The sequence below is a fragment of the Phalacrocorax carbo genome, chromosome 1 (genome assembly GCF_963921805.1).
Source record: "Phalacrocorax carbo chromosome 1, bPhaCar2.1, whole genome shotgun sequence".
In the NCBI taxonomy this organism is placed as follows: domain Eukaryota; kingdom Metazoa; phylum Chordata; class Aves; order Suliformes; family Phalacrocoracidae; genus Phalacrocorax; species Phalacrocorax carbo.
In genome coordinates, this window is record NC_087513.1 from 161,129,046 (window position 1) to 161,148,869 (window position 19,824).

The following is a 19,824-nucleotide window of genomic DNA, read 5'->3' on the forward strand; positions in this document are numbered from 1 at the left end:
AATTCATTTCATGGAAATGATTGGTCCTGTCTGTGAAAAATAGCCTGTATATTTAGACATGTTACTTCCTTTTTGCTTGTCCTTCAATTGAGTCTGTTGGAAAGATAGCTGAGCAAGATCAAATCTCTGAGGTAGACCGGCCAGAACTTTTAAATTCACGTGAACAGAGGAGTATTTTGAGATAAATAACTGTGTTACAAGTTTGTAGTCACCTCTCAGCACAGAAGGAAGGTGGTAGTACGAGTTTGTTTTTTTTTCTTCCTCTCTTCTCTCATCCTCCTTCAATCCTGTTTCTGGTAATTATCTCCTGTAAACACAAATTTCTGGACTGGTAACATCAGAAAGTTTGTTAATCAAAAAGCATTTTGGAATATCTCTAGTAGCAAACTTAGGAACTGAAAAAGAGTTCTTTAATGTGCAATTAACATACATTAGGAAGAGCTACTATATTTTGTTTGCTTAGGTGTATTGCTTTCCTTTACTTTGCTATCATGTAAGGTAATTCAAGGTAACTTCTTTCTTTGTAGAGGGTTCTAATGTACCTTCTAATGTGCTTTGCAAATTGCTGCTGGTCTTGAAAGACTGGATGGCATACTTTCCTGAATATGTGATGTTTTCCCAGAGAACATGAAAGAACAGCAAGGAAATTTAATTTTCTAATATATTTTTTTTCATTTTGTAAGATCATTCTTGTATTTGCCTCTTTTACTCAAGGTGGCATATGTGCTCCAGGACTGGTGGCTTTCTTACTGGTAAGTTGATGATAACAACTGGTCAGTCACTTCTGCCTCGTCAGTCAAGTGCTGTTTGTCTAATAGCAATCAGTGTTGTACAGGTTGTGGTAGGGGGGAAACCTGTTCTAGGAAATTTCAGAATATGCTTGACCTTTTTCTGATACCCACTCATTTTGTGTGTGGGGAAAAAAACTTAAACTGTATGCTGAAGTGTAGCTTGTGATCGCTCCTGCTTGTGGTGTAATACATGACAACATCAGCACATGGGATCTTTTGAACTAAAGATTTTCAAGAGTTGAATCTAGAAACAGTTAAACGTCCTCATGAATATTTGCAGAATGTGATTTGATGATCTTTATCTTCTGTGTGCATTTCCACAGGGCAAATCATCAAGAAAAGTTGAATGTCACAACAAATGGAAATAATGGAGCAAACGAGACTCAACATCTAGACCTTAACTTTTATTTGGGAATTTACGCAGGTAATTACACATGCACCTGTCTGTCTAAAGAACTGTTTATTATCTGATATATCATAATAAATAGTTTTGAGAGGTGCAAAGCAACGGCAATGTGGGGAAATGTGATTTCTGGCAGTAACTGAATAATGTCTTAACAGATTAGGAGCCTGAGCCTTGCTTCCTGGCTAAATTAATTGGAATAAATAAAATTAAAAAAAAAAAAATTAACAGAAGAAATAGGTTGAATGCAGACTGTCTAATTTGCTTTGCCTGGATTTTGGAAAGTAAACTAGGAATTGAGTATTCAAAAAGTCAGTCACCGTAAGGTTGTGGTTATTGTCTATACTAATAGGTCATTGAGCTAAATCTTTAGTCATTATATGGATGGGCAAGAGGGATTAGAAATGGTTCTTCATTCTGCACTGTTCTAGGACTTGGCATGGCTACATTCCTTCTGAAGTGCCATAGCAAAAGAATCAGTTCTTATAAGGCATCCTAGATGGGTATGCAAAGCAGGATGTTAAACATTTCAATAGATAGCCATATGCTTCTGAATATCCAGAAAAGGGCATTGATCCTTGTATTTAGGCATCCAAACATCTTGAAATACTGCTTTGAAATATAGTAAAAATTGGCATGGAAAAATCACATGTAGAAATATGCTCTCAGACTCTGCTCTTTAGCACATCTAATGATGTACAGTTTTGTATGGCTTGGTGATTTCTTCATGGAGATGTAAATGTTAGGTCTGAGAAAACAGGTGGAATACCAGAAGAATTTGCATTGAGTGTATTCAGAAACATCTCTCATGGGTGAGAGGATAGGTGGAGGATTTTTTTGGTGTGTGTGTTGGTTTTTTTTTTGGGGGGGGGAGTGCTATCCACGTGATCTAAGCGCTTGACAGAAAACATTGTGCTTGGTCTGGGAAGCCAGATAAACTTGGCTCTTATTTTCTCTGTGTAATGTCTTATTTCATGAGCAGTTCCAGTGGACTGCACAGTATGATTAAGTGTGGCAAACTTGGCTTTCTCTGACCATATAACCTAAACCACATTACAGAAAATTTTATCCTTTAAGGTGAATTTTGTTCTAGATAGCAGAACAGCAAAAGTTACCTTTATATTGAAATGTTCAGATGGCTTAGTGAGATATTTGCAATAGTTGAACAGACAGCATTGACTTACCTACACGAAATTGTGAGTGAGGTTGAAAAAGTTATAACAAGATAGTACATTTCATATGAAGTACATAATAATCTAACTTACCTTTTCTATAACCTCTGAAACTGTATAAAATAATATAACATTTCTGATCCTCAATGTTTGGAAAAAGAAAAAACTTGCCATGGTAGTTCCTTCGTAGTCCTTGTTTTTTCTATGAGACAAAGATTTAGAAGAGTAAATCTCTGTTAATCGGAAACCCCATTGGCCGGAACTGCGGTACCAATTCCCCACCTTTTCTTCTATAAAATGAGCGTGCAAAGAGTCCCTGTCTCTTTCATACTGAGGTGGTAAGCTGTTAACAGGGAAAGCACAAACCTTCTATTTGAGACAGACTGGATGAAGGACTTGAAAGTAAGTCTCGTTCCACCCCCTTCTCCCCAGCCATTTGGTTGTTTCAGGTGATTTGTGTGGTGAGGGCCATGCCAGCATCTTCTAGTGGCTTCCAAGCCTGGGTGAAGTTGTACAGAAACGTGGGGTTCCCAGGACATGCTCCCTCTCCTCCCATCACTCCCACAGACCGCTGTTAGGCATGGGCTCTGCTATAGCCTCCTGCCTAGTATCTCTTCTGGTCCCTTTTTGCATGACCCAGCTTTCCTGTTCAGGTACACGCAGTAAAACTTGGAAAAGTTGATTTTCTTTTACCTGGCCTGGAACACATCAGTCAGGACAAGGCAAACAAGCTCTCATCCCAGCCACCTGCTTTTTTCTTAAAAACAGTGATGTGCAGAACATGAGCAATAAACTGTGAGCAGGCAAATGAAATAGCAATACCTTTCCTTGCATCCTGGGAGGATACAGGAGTAAGCAGGATGGAATAACTGACTGACTTAACCACATCATATAATTTAAAACCTCAGTCTTCCCCACTGTTACTGTAGCTGTAACTGAATTGCATCCAGTTTTAACTTATCCTTAGTGTAGGCAATGTTTTATGTTGATAGTTAGGGTCTACCTTAAGGGTGTCCTCAAGGCCGGAGCATCTGGGCTTGTGGTGGCTATGCTTAGTTTCTGGGGCAGATCACCCGGAGCCTGGAAGCACTGCCAAATGTGAGGTTAACACCTTCACTGTTCACCTTCATCAACTCGGAATTTGGGCAGCCGCGTTGGAGCTAACACACAGCAAACAAAGCAGCAGCAATCTCATTGTTCTTTGTTTCCATCTTTTGCCCTGTAGCACCCCTGTCTTATAAGTGGAGAAGTGCCCAGAAGACAGACGAGCAGTCTGCAGACCAATTCCCTAGAAGGGCTCTATTTCACATGGCATAAGAGATGCATCTTATACTGTGTTAAAGAAATACACATAATTTAAATGATTTGATGTGGTTTGCAAGGGGAAGAATGGCATGAGTGGTTTGGGCTGATTGAGAATAACTCAAGGTTGTCTCTAAATAGCCATGTATATATTACTTGGTTAATACCTGCTGGCAAATGTTGAATCTTCACAGTGACCTCTGCAAGCCACAATTATACACGGCACTGTGAAATGAATTTCTTAGCAGAGCTGTTATGCAGAAGGTTTTAATACAGATTTATTTCATGGATTAACAGACATTTCCTACATTTCTGTAAAGTACCAATTCTTTCAAACTGAAAAAGAAATTGTTTAAATTGATGATATGATAGTAACTGATGCTAGTGGCAAGTATCACTGTTCTGTGCTCAGTCTGAGTCCCTAGGCTTAAGTTTGGATTCTTGCTCTATATAGAAGTCAACAAAATTTGGTTTTAGTTCAGTTTTATTTTTAAATTCTTTTCCTTGTGAGAGATTCATATCTATATGCATTCTCTTGTTCATGTTTTTTTAATTTCAGGTTTAACGGTGGCTACAATACTGTTTGGCATAATAAGAAGTCTTCTGGTGTTTCAAGTTCTTGTTAATTCTGGTCAGACTTTGCACAACAAAATGTTTCAATCCATTCTGAAAGCTCCTGTCTTGTTTTTTGACAGAAATCCTATAGGTAAGTTTAATAGTAAAAAACCCTTAACATTTAATGCGCCTCATTGATTATTTTAACTATACTATTTCTGAGCAATTACTGTTTTATTATATTTTTACATATTTGTGGTGGGGTTTTTTTTCTTATTTTACTTAAAATTTAACAGTGTGGTCTTTTTAAATTTAAAAGTCAGAATGTTGACTGCTTATTGATGGCTGATTTTACTCTCTTCAAATACAGTCTATGGAAAAATGAGTTACCTGTGGCCTTGGTGTTGTACATTGACCTGCTAGTTGCATTGCTGTTCTGATTCAGTTACACAGGGATGTCTTCCATATGCTGAACGTATATGCCTGCATTTTGTGGGGATGCGTTTCTTGTGCTTGCCTTTGAAAGCTTAACCCCATCAACTGCCCTTCTAAAAAATAATTTTAAGCGTGTGGTAATTCACAGTTTTGAGAAACTGTGTAGCTTACCGTCCGTCCAGAATGCACAAAAGCGTAAAGCGTGCAATTTAAAACTGTAATCCAGATCCTTATGTTCATCAAAAGAAACGAGAGAGAAGCTGGAGCAGAGTGAAGAGCGTGGGGAGGTAGGGTGGTACTGATTTACTAACCAGTCTTACATGAGAAACAGAAATATGATGGTATTTACTCCCTTGAAGAAAAGGAACATAGGCTTGTTCTCATAGATCCAGAAGGTGTTTAATGATTATAAGGATATATAGGGATGGCTTTATTGTTTCAGAGAAATTAGTAATACTTTCAGGAAAAAAAATACTCGTGGAGAAAAGGTTCACGGCTTCACGTCCGTAATATGATGAATGAAACATGTACAATTTTGCCTTTAAAAAAACCAAAACCTATAAGTGTAGTCTGTGGTAAATTCAAGGCCACTGTAAAGGATTAGAAGTGAAGCCATAACCTCAGAAGACAGGTTAGTGGAGAGCTAGTGAGAGCACATACATCAGAAGAAATCATAGTACTGATAGGGTTTGCTGTCAGTTAAGCAGGGATTTTCCTCCCCCCCCCCCCCCCCCCCTTTTTGTTTTGTGTGCACAGCAAATTGCAGTAACTGTATTTTTGAGGGAATACATAATCATCTTGTAAGAATGCCCATAAACCTGGCTCATCATAACAAACTAAGAACTACAGGGTAAACATCAGGGACAATCTAGAGTAATAAATAACAGTTTGCTTTGTAACATACCGTGAAGCTCAAATTAGCAGTGCTTTGTAAAAGTGACATTCGTAAAACCTGCCTATCGCTGCTATTCACACTGTTGTGATTGTGACTTACAGATGTGTGTTTCTATTTATCAGCAGATATTTTATAATACGAGATTAACTTTGGCGTGCATATATTTCTTTCCCTTTATCTTTCTTTTGGTCATGGTAGCATGCAAAGGTACTGCTGTTCTGACCTGTACATCTTTTGAGAAGGAAAAAAGAAAAGGGGAGAGATGACGTGAGATGATGCCCGTGCTCAGAACTGCAGCATGTAGCAGTTCTGATATTGTTTTGAACATGTGTGTTTTGTTGTCTGATTTACGTGTTTTTTTTAAGTGTATATTAAGCTTTTAGAACTTCAGATGCCTTTTTTGCATTGGGGTGAGATTTGTTTAAGTAGAAGTCTTTTTTTTTTTTTTTAATTATGCCTTGCTATGAAAGACATACTAAAAAGAAATTGGAATTATTAAAGGGTCCTTTTTCTAGGCTTGTGATTGTAATAGCCAAGCTAACCTATTAGTTGTCATATCCCATATTAGCAAAGCTGATGTTGCAGTGTCAGATCTGTCATTTAAGCATCCAGCGTGTTCTCAGTATTTGTGTGACTTAAGACTGTAAGACCTTAGCAGAAGCAATTGCTGAACTGACTTTTGCTGCTTTATTTATCAAAAAATAATCAGCAATTCAAAAGTGCCATGGCCAGTATTTTGAACACGCGGTGATCCATGTTCCAAAGTCAAGGAAGGAAACTTAAATAGACATCCCAAGCTCTCAGTAGTTCTTATTGGGGAAACAGACTAATGAGAAGCATCAGGGAGTCGACATTAGGAAATGGAAATTCATGGTGAATCATGACATGTCTGTCAGCTCCCAACAGTGTAGATCCAATCAGTTGTGGTGAATAAATGAGATGACTTATTTCTAAAAAAATTATGCTTTGTGAATCAGTTTAGGCATGAGCCCAAGATCTCTCTTTACAGATTACATTAGCAATATATAGGGAGGGGAAGGTTGTAAATGGAATAGTAACGAGCATCTTACCCAGGTGATAAAAGTATTTTAATGTATTTTTGGAACCTGGATTACATAGCAGAGACAGAAGAGGAGTACGAGGACCCCTCTCCTTTCTCCCTTCCCACCCAAAAATATTTGTATGTACACAGATTTCAGCTTGGTGTAAGTTGGCATAGATCTAAAAATAGATAGATTTACTGCTTTAAGTATGTTTTTGCACTGGAAGAACCTTATTAATAAACGACTGTCTGTCTTTCTTAAGCACTTAACCTCACCCTATTGAGCTGATAATCCTAAATCACTGAAGCTTATGTTATCCAGCATTCAGAAGGAGTGATCAGATATTTATGACTGAAATTCATATTTATCGGCAGATATCTATACAGCATCACTTAAACAGCTATAGTGAAAGCTTGATGGGAAGTTAGAGATTAAGTGGTTGTATTTTGGGCTTTATCACATCTGAGTTTTCTGCGGTTGTTGACAGAACTTGTTTATTTTTTGGAGTATAGAATTTGCCTCTAATGAAACTTCCTTTGGTCTCCTATCCATATCCCAGTAAGGGAATTGCATGCATGTCAAGGTATCAGTAAGGAGGAAAACATGGACGTTTTCTACTTCACAGTGAATGCTTTATAGATTCTTCTTCATGTGTCACTTGCAGGAATAAAGGGGTTGACTTCTGTGCATGTCTAGCACAAGAGGGCAGCATGATCTGTTTTATCCCAGTCTAGCATTACAACAGCCTGTTAGAAGGATAACAAAATTTAACTGTTATGTTTTTAGAGGTGATATTTGAATGAATTTTCAGCCTCTCCACTAAGCAATAATAATGTGGTTCCATTCTGTTGACCTAATTATCTGTAAATATAATATTCTCTCTTAATCTTTTTCACAATACCTTTTCAGCTTCACGTAATGCTGACTTCAGGAACTTTGCTGGCTTTGTAATAAGTGGCCAAAAGTCAGATAACCCTATAAAGTCTGATGCTTTGCTTTGGTCCTGTTAAGGAGGCCATCTTCAGCCATTATTCCTTTTAATTTCTTTTTCAAGATGTTTGTAACATTTTAAAACAAATTTGATAGCAATCTAGGCAAAAGGGACGAGGACTTCAGCAGCAATGACTTGAATTGGGAGTTCCCTCTTTTGAAATTAGTTTCTCATTGATAGTTTAGGAGATCCTAGTTTTGACAAGCTTCACGATTTGATTCAAGATTACTTGCTTAGCTTGTAAATGAATTGTTCTTTTCTGGGATTTGGGGACAGAGATTTCTTTAGAGAAGGGATGCTAATGTGTAACTGCATCACTTTCAGTAATGGTAGTTTTAGTGGAGATTGTGTGTAATTTTGAATTGCATTGAGCTTAGGAAACTGAAACCTGCTGCTGCTAGGCTGATGGGTGCTGTAAGAATGAAAGAATCATATGCATGAATTTGTTCAGATAAAATAGGAGTCTCTTCCCTCTCCAGAGATCTGTCTAAAATTCAGATTGAACCAGAACCACTGCAGAAATGCATATGAAAATCTAACTTTTTTAAAAAAAATTATCTCTCCAAACTCTTGGTTCTGACAGTTCATAGGAGGAGGAAAAATATTTTGCCAGACATTACAGCATTTCCGGCCTTCCTAGAAATAGAAGGCACTGAATGGTTGCCCTCTACCTGTTAAATTAGCAGATTTATCGCCCCCCACCCCACCCTACCCCAATGCTTTGTGGAAGCTGTCAATAAACATTGATCTCTTTGGGTGCTTACCCAGACTTTGAGGTTTGACCAGGTTATAAAGAGTAATATTCGCTTGTGTTAGCAGCCAGGAATGACATGCCAAACTGATAGCTAATAGCAGCATATAAAAGCAAACTCTGAATATTAAAAGATAAAAATGTGCTGTTGTTATAATGAAGAGTTAGTTTTTCTTTAAGGCATAAAGATTTTAATTATGGTGTTCATAAATCAAGTGTTGAAACACCTATAATTTGACAGAGAAAGTTTCTTTATAGGATTAAAAGCATGTTCATCAATGCACAAGTGCCTATCTGCATTTTATCTGACAGAACCGTCAAATGGGCAATGTTGTTTAAGCATTTAAACTGTATAATAATTGCAACAAATGTGATATTTCAGCAGTCTGAAAATTACAATGCTGATAATGAGGTTGTTAAATTATACTCTATCAGTTGGATAGTGAAACTGCTCTAGTTAGTGTACATTAATGTATGCTTGTTCACACAAGTGATTCTGCTGAACAAGTAGCATGTTTAAACAAGAAATACTGGTCTTAAACCCTGTGATTTACAGTAGGTGGTGTTTTGGCATATCATACAGTTAACAAGGCAAAGCTTCATGTTAAAATATTTCGTTTGTAGTCTCATTCATCACTTATATAAATATTCAGTAGTGATGCCAGAAAATGTATTGTATTCCTATTTGACTCAATGACTCAATTGCTTTCTTTTTTTTGGAAACAAGATCTGTGCTATCTTTCTGATACAGTTTTCAGATATTTCCTTGTGGTCAAGATGAATTCTGCGGGGTTGTGAAAAACTATACCAGCTCTTTTGACAGCTTTCATGTTCTCTTAAGCTAATAGAAAAAAATGTTGTCCTTAAAGCAGACGAGGCTTTGTTTTTCACTCTCTATGCCAAGCTCTAAAGCACGTTCACATGTGCACAGGTTTGTTAGTTTATGTTGAAAGGAAGTCCCTATAGGACAGCCTTTTGTTGTAAAATAAAAACACAGATTCTCTCTTCCGTGTTGGTAATCACTTGCATTTGTTGTTATTAAGATGGCAACACAATAGGTTCCATCAATCATTGAGATCCTTAACAACCACACAAAGTTGTAAATATTATGTTTGGGTGTTTGAGTGGAACAGCTCGTCACTGAAGTAGGTGTGGTAATTAAAACCTGTTAGGTTGCTACATGTATTTAAAAAAAAAAAACACTTTAATGTTTTTTCATATAACAATGGCGATATGTACTTTAAACCTTATCAGGGCGTGATTATTAAATGATATTTTGTGGGAGTTGCTCATTTACTGTTCGTATTATCATGGCCTTTGTTAAGAGTTTAAATAGTCTTAAGCTTCCATGTGTTTTATCACCATTATGATTCTGTCAGGAACCTTATAAAGCTGATTGCTGTAGGAGTAGTCTTTAAAGTTAGTAAATAGTACTCCGGAGTTATGTTTACGTTTATTATCTATTAGCATAACTCAATTCAACTCTCCTATTTTTCTCTGCAGGAATAATTGAATGAAACTTGGCTGTAACTGATGAGACAAGCCCATTACATTTTCAGTTCACCGAGTCAGTGCTCACCCTATTTACGCTTAATACAGGAGATAAAATTGAAAGGTTTACAGAAAAGCTGTTTGTAGGAGGGGACGGGACATTATTTGATAGGGAAATAGCATGAAGCTTGTACTGACAGCCACTTCCAAGTGCTGTCTCCTGCTTTCCTGGCACAAGATTTCATGTCCCTTCACAGAGATTTTCTATCTTCTTCACGTTAAGATCCCCTGGTGGGGAAAACGGCCTGCTGCGAAACTCATTTCTGACCATATGCTGACCTGCCCAGATACTGCAAAGTCTAGGTTTTTTTTTTTATTTGCTAAAGCAACCACAGAGAGAGCTGCTCTCGCCCCACCTCAGCTGAGCAAAAAGGAGGCACAGAGGAGTCAACCAAGACAGAGAAACCTAATTAGAAATATTGACTTTAGAAGACAAGCCATTCAGAGGCACATCTTTCCTGCAAGTGGGGCAGGAAAGTAAAAATGGAGTTATGTTTTAGTCTTGCGTAGATGGCAGGCCATTTGACAAGATTTGTGGCAAGGAGGAAGGAAACGTTGGTTGGAGACACTTGAAAACAGAGGGGGAGACTGCAGTAATATCGATGGGAAAAACTGCAAGGGGCTTAAAAGCGGGCCTAGCTTAGGTGATGCGGCTGCCAATAAGCTTTTGGAGATCATACGGATGGAGGGATTTTGGGAGCTTGATAATAACTAGTTTAAATATATAGCTTTTTTTTTTTTTTTGCTATTTTTAGTCTGGTTAAAAATTGTTGAATGCTGTTGTGACTGTTGTGGATAGTGGGGATTGGAGGCCCTGCATGGATAGGACCTTCTTTATATATATTATCTTGCTGTTTACGGATGCCTGTTCTGGGTGGGAAATGAGCGTTTTTGAGAGATGAGGAAAAACTTATCAAAAACCTACTTTCCTTCCACCTTGGAACAAGGCAAAAACATTAAAAAAAAAAAATTACTTTGGGGAAGAGCAGGGCAGGGCTAATGAATAGCCAGGTGGTGAGGGCATGTATGTGGAACATGGGGAAGGCAGCCCAGATCTGCTCCCTCTGATTTAATATGGGCCTTGAACATGTGGCTCCCCCATCCCAGGTGGAAGCCCTATACATCATGCTCTTGGCTCTTCTGAGCTTTTTCCTATGCCATAAACTTTCATTGCCATCTTTTACGAACACACAGACACATTTAGACCACTGTGGTGTTTGCAGAAAAAACAGCCCTTTTTTTTAAAAAAAAAAATATAAGAAAATCTGAATGGCTGTAAAAAATAAAAAAAAGACTATCACAGTGCAAACTCATTTCGTTAGCACTGTTCTTCTGCTTTATACTGCACAGAAATCTTTCTCCCAGATGATCCTAGGTAATCTGCACTGCAGCATCTGGGTGAATTAATTAGTTGTGGGGGGTTTTTTTGGTTGGTTTTTTTTTTTTTCAGATTGCCAGCATCTTGCAGATTATGCAACAAGTGAAGATTAGTTTGTGCCTGTGGTGATCTTGCAGAGTGTTTGGAAACAAAAGACACTTCTCGATCCAAAATTAAAATTTTAGTGTAGAAAAGAATGGATGTTGTATGTGAATCTGCCTGTTGTGGCAATCCAGGATAAAAACCAAAGTACAGAAATCAACAGTTAGGGAAGTGAAGGTATTGAATCGAGTTTGACTTTAGTGTGCTGTTTGGTTTAAAAAAATACAAAGATAGAGTTAGTCACTAAGCCATTTGTGGATAGTACAAGACAACATTACTTGCTCGCTTCCATCCGTCTTCCCCAGGTATTCTTTTTTCCCACAGAATCAGTAAGCACTTTGTCGGGGGCTTTTTGTTATGTATTCAGGTGGATAGATATGCAGGACCTCCTTCAGGTTTTGATTTCTGATGTCATTTTATGCAAATTAATGTTATATTTGGAGGAGGCAGCATTATGACAAACTGTATATGTTGACAGCTATCAGTCTTAAGAGAGCTTTACAAAGTGGTTTAAAATAGCATCAAGCATATGAAGAACATTTTTTGTTGTTGTTTTATTAGTTATTGGACAATAGTCCTGTAATTAGAATAGTAGTATTTCATAGACATTAATTATTGCTTGTGGCAATACCAATCTTGAGGTAGGTAGCTTGAAACTGCAGGTTCATGGAGGTTTGTTTTGATGTTTATTTAAATTTGGGCTCTTGTTGAACATCCTCCTAGGTGATTCTCATTTGCATATTTTGCTGCCAAAACTTTTGATTTCGCTTGAGCAGAATACTTAGTTGTGGTGGTCCCTAACAAGAGGTTGTGGAGTGAGATTTCTGAAATGTCTGAAGGAGCTGAGGCTGCTTTAGCTGTTACTCACCTAATGCTGGGTAGGAAATTGTGTTTATAGAGTCAGCATGTGAAGCAAGCTGACTGGTATATGGGAAAAAGGTGTCAAAGTCTTCATTCTCAGCTGTTTGGCTCAGAGTAGAAGTGTGTTGTATACTAAGGAAGCGGTTTGTGTTTTGTGTTGGACTTTTTACCGCTATAAAAGACTCACAACTAACTACTGACCTGCTTGTCTTCTAGTTGTAGCACCTTCTCATCCTTCCTCATTTGCCTGTGAAAAAAAGAATACAGCAGTCACTAATACTGCTCAAACTTGAACTTTTATCGTGTCTATTTTTGCAACATTTATGACATTCCTAAACTCAAAGGAGGTTTAAAGTTAAACTCTTCCTAAGTTCATGGGTTTTCCGTCCACTGGCATGGTCCTTGTCAGCTTTCACCTGCTCCGTACCTGAATTTCTCCTCTGCTTTCTGTGTCTGGGAATGCTATTCTTCCATCTCTCCCAACCCCTTTACACTGTCTTCTGCATATGTCCTGCCCTCTTTCAAGCATAAATATTCACTAGCTTGTCTTAGTGTTGGGGCACAGAGTGTGGAATAATCTGAAGGTGCATGGAAAACTGAGAAGGTGAAGATTTGGAATGTGGACATTATTGCTGGCAATTATAAGGTATAATGGATGGAGGGTAGATGGCCTAACTCTTCTCTTTCTTGGTTTTCTTTTTATCAGATGTAATGAGATTTGTCTCTGTGTGGGGTAAACCTGTTTTTTCTCAATGAAGTTATTGTCTGTTTAATATGCAAATGATGCAATGCAAAATATTGCTAATTCGTGCGTAGGCAAGAAAAACCTCTCTTCTCTGTGGTAAGCCTCCCTTCATCAGGAATACATCTTCCTTTGTCCCTGCATGTATTCATTTCATGTTCATCAGGTTGAGTGTTCAGAACCCAAAATAGATCAGTCTAGATTTTCAGACAAAGTTCCTACATCTGTTTTTAAGATGCCATAAGTAATTTCTCATACAGGAATAATGTTCCTGCCCCATCCTTTCTAGGACATGTCCAGAGGACAGTAAGTGATTAGATGCCAAGGGCATTTGCTCAGTGTTGGGTTTTTTTTTCCCCTCTCTCCTTTTTAATATGAACATTTGAAGCTGTAAATAAACTTTACGCTATCTTGTTCATCTCTTCTTCCAGTGTACTTATTTAATGTTTATAATCTGTCATGCTGGTCTTTAGAGAGAAGGTGGTGAGTGTCTGTCTTCACTTAGAGAGATTGGGTTTAGAATATTGAATGTTTTGTATGCAGTGATCTTACATGGGATAATGAACAGTTTCAGAAGTACTGTTGCTGTCTGTCACTTGTCTTTGCTTTCTCTTCCCTCTCACTAAAATAGGGGAATATATCCTTAATGCTGGACAACTTAATGAAGACCCTTCTATTTTTGTTATGACCTGTAAATATGAGTAAATCTGTGCATCGCCTAATGAGATAGGAGCCTATCTTCCTTTCAGTTTACAGAAGGAGAAACTAAAAGCAAACTGAAGCGCAGGGGTTCCTGTGCCTGTTCAGAGCATATTTAGCGCTTATTTGGTTAAGTTATTGTTATGTATCAAGTACAAACAGCATCTTTGTTATGTTAAGATTATCCTTTCAGTAATAGAGGTTAAGGGGTTCAGTGAGTAAAATATACAATTTTCTAGCTTAAAACAATAGAACTCCTTCAAATCCACAATTATTTCTATTTTCTAGCCACTTAGGATTCCAGTTTGAAGAGTATGTGTAAGGAGGAATGACCAGACAAAGGGAAGGTATTAAAAACATTAACATTAGCCTAGGTTTACCAGGTACGTGACAGAGAAGCAGGCTCTTCTGGGGCATTATTGAGAGCACCAATGTTAGGCTTTTGCTTTAAATCTCAATGGAGAAGAGCTGTCTTTCCTACCCACTACAGTGTGGGGGTTCAGGGTACCTAGCGGTCTGTGTGCTTAAGGATGGGTATCTTAAAATCTTCAGTATTCTGAACTTACCTAATGAATTCTTAAATTTAAGAGAAAGGAATGAACCATAATTTTAAATTTTATGTATGTGTAAATATACACACACACACATATATAAAAGATATATATTAAAAATACATACATGTGTATATATAAAAAACCCTTATGCTTTGCCTGATGTTAGTATAATGCTTCTTTCCTTTCTCCCTTACTTCATTCCCCAGTCTCCTCTTAGAAAAATAATTCTCCCTCCCCTCAGTCTCAAAAACCAGCCAAAAGTAAACAATTACTGTTAGCCTTCCAGAATATTTCTGGAATTTCCTGACTAAAAAATGGTAAGATGGTTTAAGGAAGAGTTGGTAGTAGCTACCTTTAGTCAGTTAATGTTCGCTTACCGTTGGACAAAGAAAAAATTTGATGCTTATTTAGGACAAAAGATATCTGCAGAAACTTCTTCAAATTGAAAGCACCAGAACTGTGAAATATAGATGGTTTTAGCTTTAGAAGTGTCATCTTTTTTTCTGTTGAACTAACAATATAGAGGGAACATTTTTTCCCCAATATTTTCAACAGAAAACTAGTTACACTAGATTTCTTCTAACATTAAGAAATCTTATCTAAGGAGCACTTTCAAAATAAAACCAAATTTGAGAGAAAAAAGAGCCTTGAGGTTTTTATTAAGCTGAAAATTTTAATATTCCAAATATGTAGTGACAGTGATCTTTTTTCATAATTAAGCTATGAATATGGTTTCATATTGAATTCAAAGCCATTCACTAAATGCCCCTTATTTAAACCCCCAAAAATCCCCAACAGAAAAAAATTGAAAAAATCCCAGCTTTCTTTTTTTAATTGAGATAAGAAAAAATAAACTCTGCTGCACCTCAATTTAATAACCAGTGTTGCTCAGCTACTACCAAAGGCTTAAGAAACAGTGTTTAGAAGTGATTGTTTGGAAATAAGTGTTTCTCAAAGATTATGTGGGCTTATACAGATGATTTTGTTCACCTGCTGAGTGTTTGAGAGTAGAAATGTCCAATCTGACACTTTCCAGAAGTGTTTGTTTGCTTAAAAATTAGAAACATTCCTGTGGAAAAATAGGATTTCATTAATTGTTTTCCAATTTTAGCCATGCAATAAAGCAATATAATTATGTACTTTTAATAGAGACACAGCATTTTGTGAAATGCAAAATCCCCAGTTTCTGAAATGATATGTTTTCAGCTTAAAACGTAGTGCTGTGAGCACCGCTTAATTTGTTAATACCTTTGTGCTCTTCTTCTGTTGTTTGTACTTCTCATGAGATGCAAGACGTTCAAGTGCTTATCGACTGTTCTTTATTAATTGTAAACTAAGCATGGTGGTGCTTTGAATAGAAATCTAATGTATTTTTTTCAATTAAATGGGCAGAAGGAGAACAAGTTAGTATTATGGTTCTTGGAAAAACAGAAGAATATATTCATTCTTTGACTCCATGAGGAGGAGATGCAAGAATATTATCCCAGCTAGTGACATCCAGCACTAGGATAGGATAGAATAATTTGCAAACTTCTTTGGGTTGTGTCTGAATTACTACAAAGTAAATATGATGGCTTTCAGCATGGAAGAAGAAGGTTTGAAAGGCCCTTCACACCCCTTAAATTTGGTGTACAGCAGTGATTTGTACTCGTCTATCATCTCATCTTCAAAGGGATGGTGATTCTTCATAATGGAGCTTGACCAGCAGGATAGACAAAGTATGCTGTTGGTGTAAGAGGAAGTGCGGTGGGTGTAACACTTGCTCCTTAGACCAGATTTGCCTCTTGCTGTATGCCTTTCTGCTGTAATACCAAAGCAATTCAGAAAGGGAATAGAGCAAGGAAGTCAGTTGTTTTAATTAGTGAATTCAAGACTATCCTCAAAGGCTCTGATACTTCGATCTAATTCAGTCTTCTGATTTTCTGTTGATTCTTCCAAATGCTTCAGACTTACTCAGACAAAAGCCTCTTTCTTCACAATTGTCAAATTTCATTGAATCTCAAGTCTTGGTGATAGAGCTTAATTGTCAGCAAAATAAGTCTTGGTTTCTGTAAATTGTTTGATCCTCAGTTGGTTTAGAAGTGACAATATACTTCCTTTTACAGGGTTTAGATATTGTTTCCATGTGGCATATGGAGCAAAGTTGGACCAACTAAAGAAATTATTTCAGTTGTTTGCTGTCAGGAAGGCTTAGACAAAGAGCTTAGTCTCAGATCCTTTAAAGTTCAAGCATCTGCCACTAGGGGCAAAAATTATTTTCCTGTAGGCATTCATCTTTTATTGTAGATTTACTGTGCTGCTTCACTTGGTTGATAATCTAATTTAAACCTCAGAGATGAGTCATACCTCCTCAATGGGATTCACAGCTAGTTTAAATTCTCTGATGTCAGAACCTTTCAGTTGTTGCAGGATCTCTTTTCTGAACATAATGGTCCTTTGGGTGTCTGAATGCACTGAAGGGGGAAAGAATGTGACCCATGCAAACAGTAAAACTTGAGTGATATTGGTTTACAACATACATCAGGTTTTGTCTTCAGTGTTTATGTGGGTTTCTAGTTCAGGTAATTTGCGAAGTCTTGACTTAATTTAGGTCCTAATGGTGCCAAGTGGTCCATTGTGAACGGACTTCTGCATAAACGAGCATGATGTGCTGTTTTAGAGAACTTTGTTTCATAGAACCAGCAGTTTCTATACCAAATGTGATACGACAGTTTTCCAGAAAAACACTGGATTATTGAAATGGTACCTTTATATGAAGAAACATTTCAGTCTCCTTTCTTTGGAAAAACAAAACAAAACAAACAAGCAAAACCCCAATTGTACAGAAATGTTTTGGAGCAATCCAAACACTTAAACTTGTTTGCGACCTTTTCCTGAAAGTATGACCCCTCTATAGTGGACCGCTAAGAACCTTAGGAATTGAATATTCAGATTTGGAATGTGAATTGCTATTTAAGAACTTCCTCTCCAGAGTCAGTCAAGGACAAAATAGACATTCAGAAAGTTAAGAGGCATTGTAAATACCATTCAGCTGTGATGAAAAGTTTATTGGATGCTTTTCGTATGTATTCTAAAGTTAAGCTACATTTTGAAAACCATCAGAGCCAACATTTGTTCTCTAAATATTGTAATTAAATATCTACGATACGAAGTTGCTACTAATTAATACTCTGCAATATTAATAGTGGTTGGGTTATTGACACAATTTTGCCTTCCTTTTTTTTTTTTTTTCTTGAAGTTATACTTTTGTTTCATATATTTTAATGATGTATCCACAAATTGATCCGGAATCAAGTCCTGTGCTCATGCTGTTTTGTGAAGAGGGAAGGAAAACCAAAACGTATTTTCCTGTCATTTAATTTCATTATTATATTTGTATTTTTCCATTTTAATCCTGCCTTATCAGACATATGGTTAATGCCTTTTTTAACACAGAATAATGTCAATGCAGTTGTTTTAAAACAGGCTTTCCCAAAATGTCTGGGATCAGATTGCGATCAGTGATTGTATGCAAAATTTGTAGTGTTTATTCCAAAATATACTTGTGCTTTAGATCCATGAGAAGATTTTTGTGGTGCTTTATATATTGGATATAGATACCTGAAAGATAGGTGGTTTTGTCATAATCTTTACATTGCTCCACTAGCTGTCCAGTTCCTTGCAGTCCTGGAACTTCTTGCATCCTAATATATCTGATACAGTTTCAGCAGAGAAGCTGCTCATTTAAAAACAAAAACAAAAACAAAAAAAACCCAACCCACACACAAAAAAAACCCCAGAACAAATCAAAACAAATTGTGAAAATGGATGTCAGAGAAACAAAATGAATACATAAATAAGTGAACTGTTAAGACCCAAAGACAGATATACTTATTTTGAAGGAAGAAAGAAAACTTTTACTGAGAATTTCTCTACCTGAAATCTTAATTGGTCTTGTGAAATCTTAAGCTCCCATGTGTATGAAATTAAACAAACTTATTAGAGTATATTCTAACAACTAACTTGAGACACAAATGGCTGTTTCCTCTGCGGTTCTGTAGTTAGCGGAGTGAAATATGTTCCTGTAAGAGCAGTTTAAAGCAAGAAGTAACCAAAAACCTCTGGATTGTTCTCTAAAGGCATCTCTCTCAATAGATAGCGAGTCTTGCCTCATCTGTCTAAGTACAACCTTGTGAATAGTCTGTATGATCAAATACTTAAACGGTTATGCAGTATGTTCTGGATGCACTTTGCCCTCTCCTTTCAGCTGACAGTGGCCTTTTGGCTTCCACGGTTTTAATTTGGGAACTATTTCAGAACCTGATCTCTCACTTGCTGTAAAGATTTCCCATGTTTTTCAGTGTAAAACACCCTTCCTGTTGCCTTTATGGCTCATGTGTAGTTGTTGTAGTTCCCCTATCTGTCTCTTTTTGTCACTCTTTGTTTCCAAAACACTAATTCATGCACACTTCTAGTTGCAAGTGTTGCAGCCACCTTCTGTTCACCTTCTGTTCTCACTTGCTTTGCTTTGTCCCAAACTCTTCCACGCTTCCTAGCCTATGCCTCGCCATGTCAGGCTTCGTGCCTTGGTTGTGTGTGGGATGACATCCTCTTCTCTCTTTGGAGCATGTTTTTTTGTATCTGGAACTGGTGACATTCCATGGTGAAGGAGAATGGAAGAAGCAATGTTAGAGTAAGAGGGAGGAGAGGAAATGGGGAGTGGATATGCAGTGAATGAAGCAGAAGGTGAAGGAGAGGGCACGTGCAAACAGCCAGTCTGCACAGGACAAAAATTCAAGTCAATATGTACAAAGCTCTCTCGATATCCAAACATCCCAAGTTCGGCAACTTCTGTGACTGTTACTACCAGTTAGTCTTTTGACAGTTCTGTCTTGCAGCTCCCCCCGAGGGCCAGATGGAGAGAAGGCTTTTTCTTGATCTTATGACACGGTGTACTTTGAGGGAGTCTACCGGGAGCTGTAGAGAGGAGTGTGGCTTCATTTGAGTATTAGCCCTCTTCCCATGCAAAGTTTTTCTGCACCTGGTAACTGGAATTGTTGGCACATTCCTGTGTTTTTTCCTCCCTCCATCATCATTTTGCCTGCTTATCTTTCATGCTTACATCTTTGTAACTTCCTGCTCTCTATGCAATAAAGTTCATCCACAGGCTGACTGTTCTTCATCTTAAAATGATCTCTCAAGATACCCCAGTATCATTGTAACCGCAGTATAACTATACACTGAGAGTAGTTAAAAATATGGGTGGAGAAACTCATTAATTCCCTGACCCCTTTGTTTTCCTGTACTTTAAAAAAAAAAAAAAAAAAAAAAAAAAAGGCAGAGAGGCACACATCTTGTCCTGCAGCTTTCTGTTCCAGCTTACTGCAAGCACCTTCCCTTTGCTCATCGTTCCTTTTATAGTCAATTGTGTTGGTTTCTCTTAACTGACACAATGAACTCTTCAGGGCAGGGCATGCTGCTGGCTACATGATGGTCCAGTCTGCATCCTAGTGAGGCTCTGCCTCCCACATCAGATATATTAATCCTCTTTTGGGTGTTTCTGTCATGCAGGTAACAAATGGCAGTGTTCTCAGGACTCCCTTGTGTGGGCAGCACTCTT

General features: G+C 37.5%; 1 protein-coding gene across 1 annotated transcript in view; it reads left to right on the top strand.

Annotated features, from left to right (window-relative positions):
* ABCC4 (ATP binding cassette subfamily C member 4 (PEL blood group)) overlaps positions 1 to 19,824 on the top strand; it is a 156,213-nt gene that overhangs the window by 53,571 nt on the left and 82,818 nt on the right. The window contains exons 17-19 of the mRNA XM_064440683.1: positions 715 to 752; positions 1,115 to 1,215; positions 4,228 to 4,374. Of these exons, the coding sequence (XP_064296753.1) occupies positions 715 to 752; positions 1,115 to 1,215; positions 4,228 to 4,374 (286 nt within the window). The remainder of the gene's footprint in view (positions 1 to 714; positions 753 to 1,114; positions 1,216 to 4,227; positions 4,375 to 19,824) is intronic.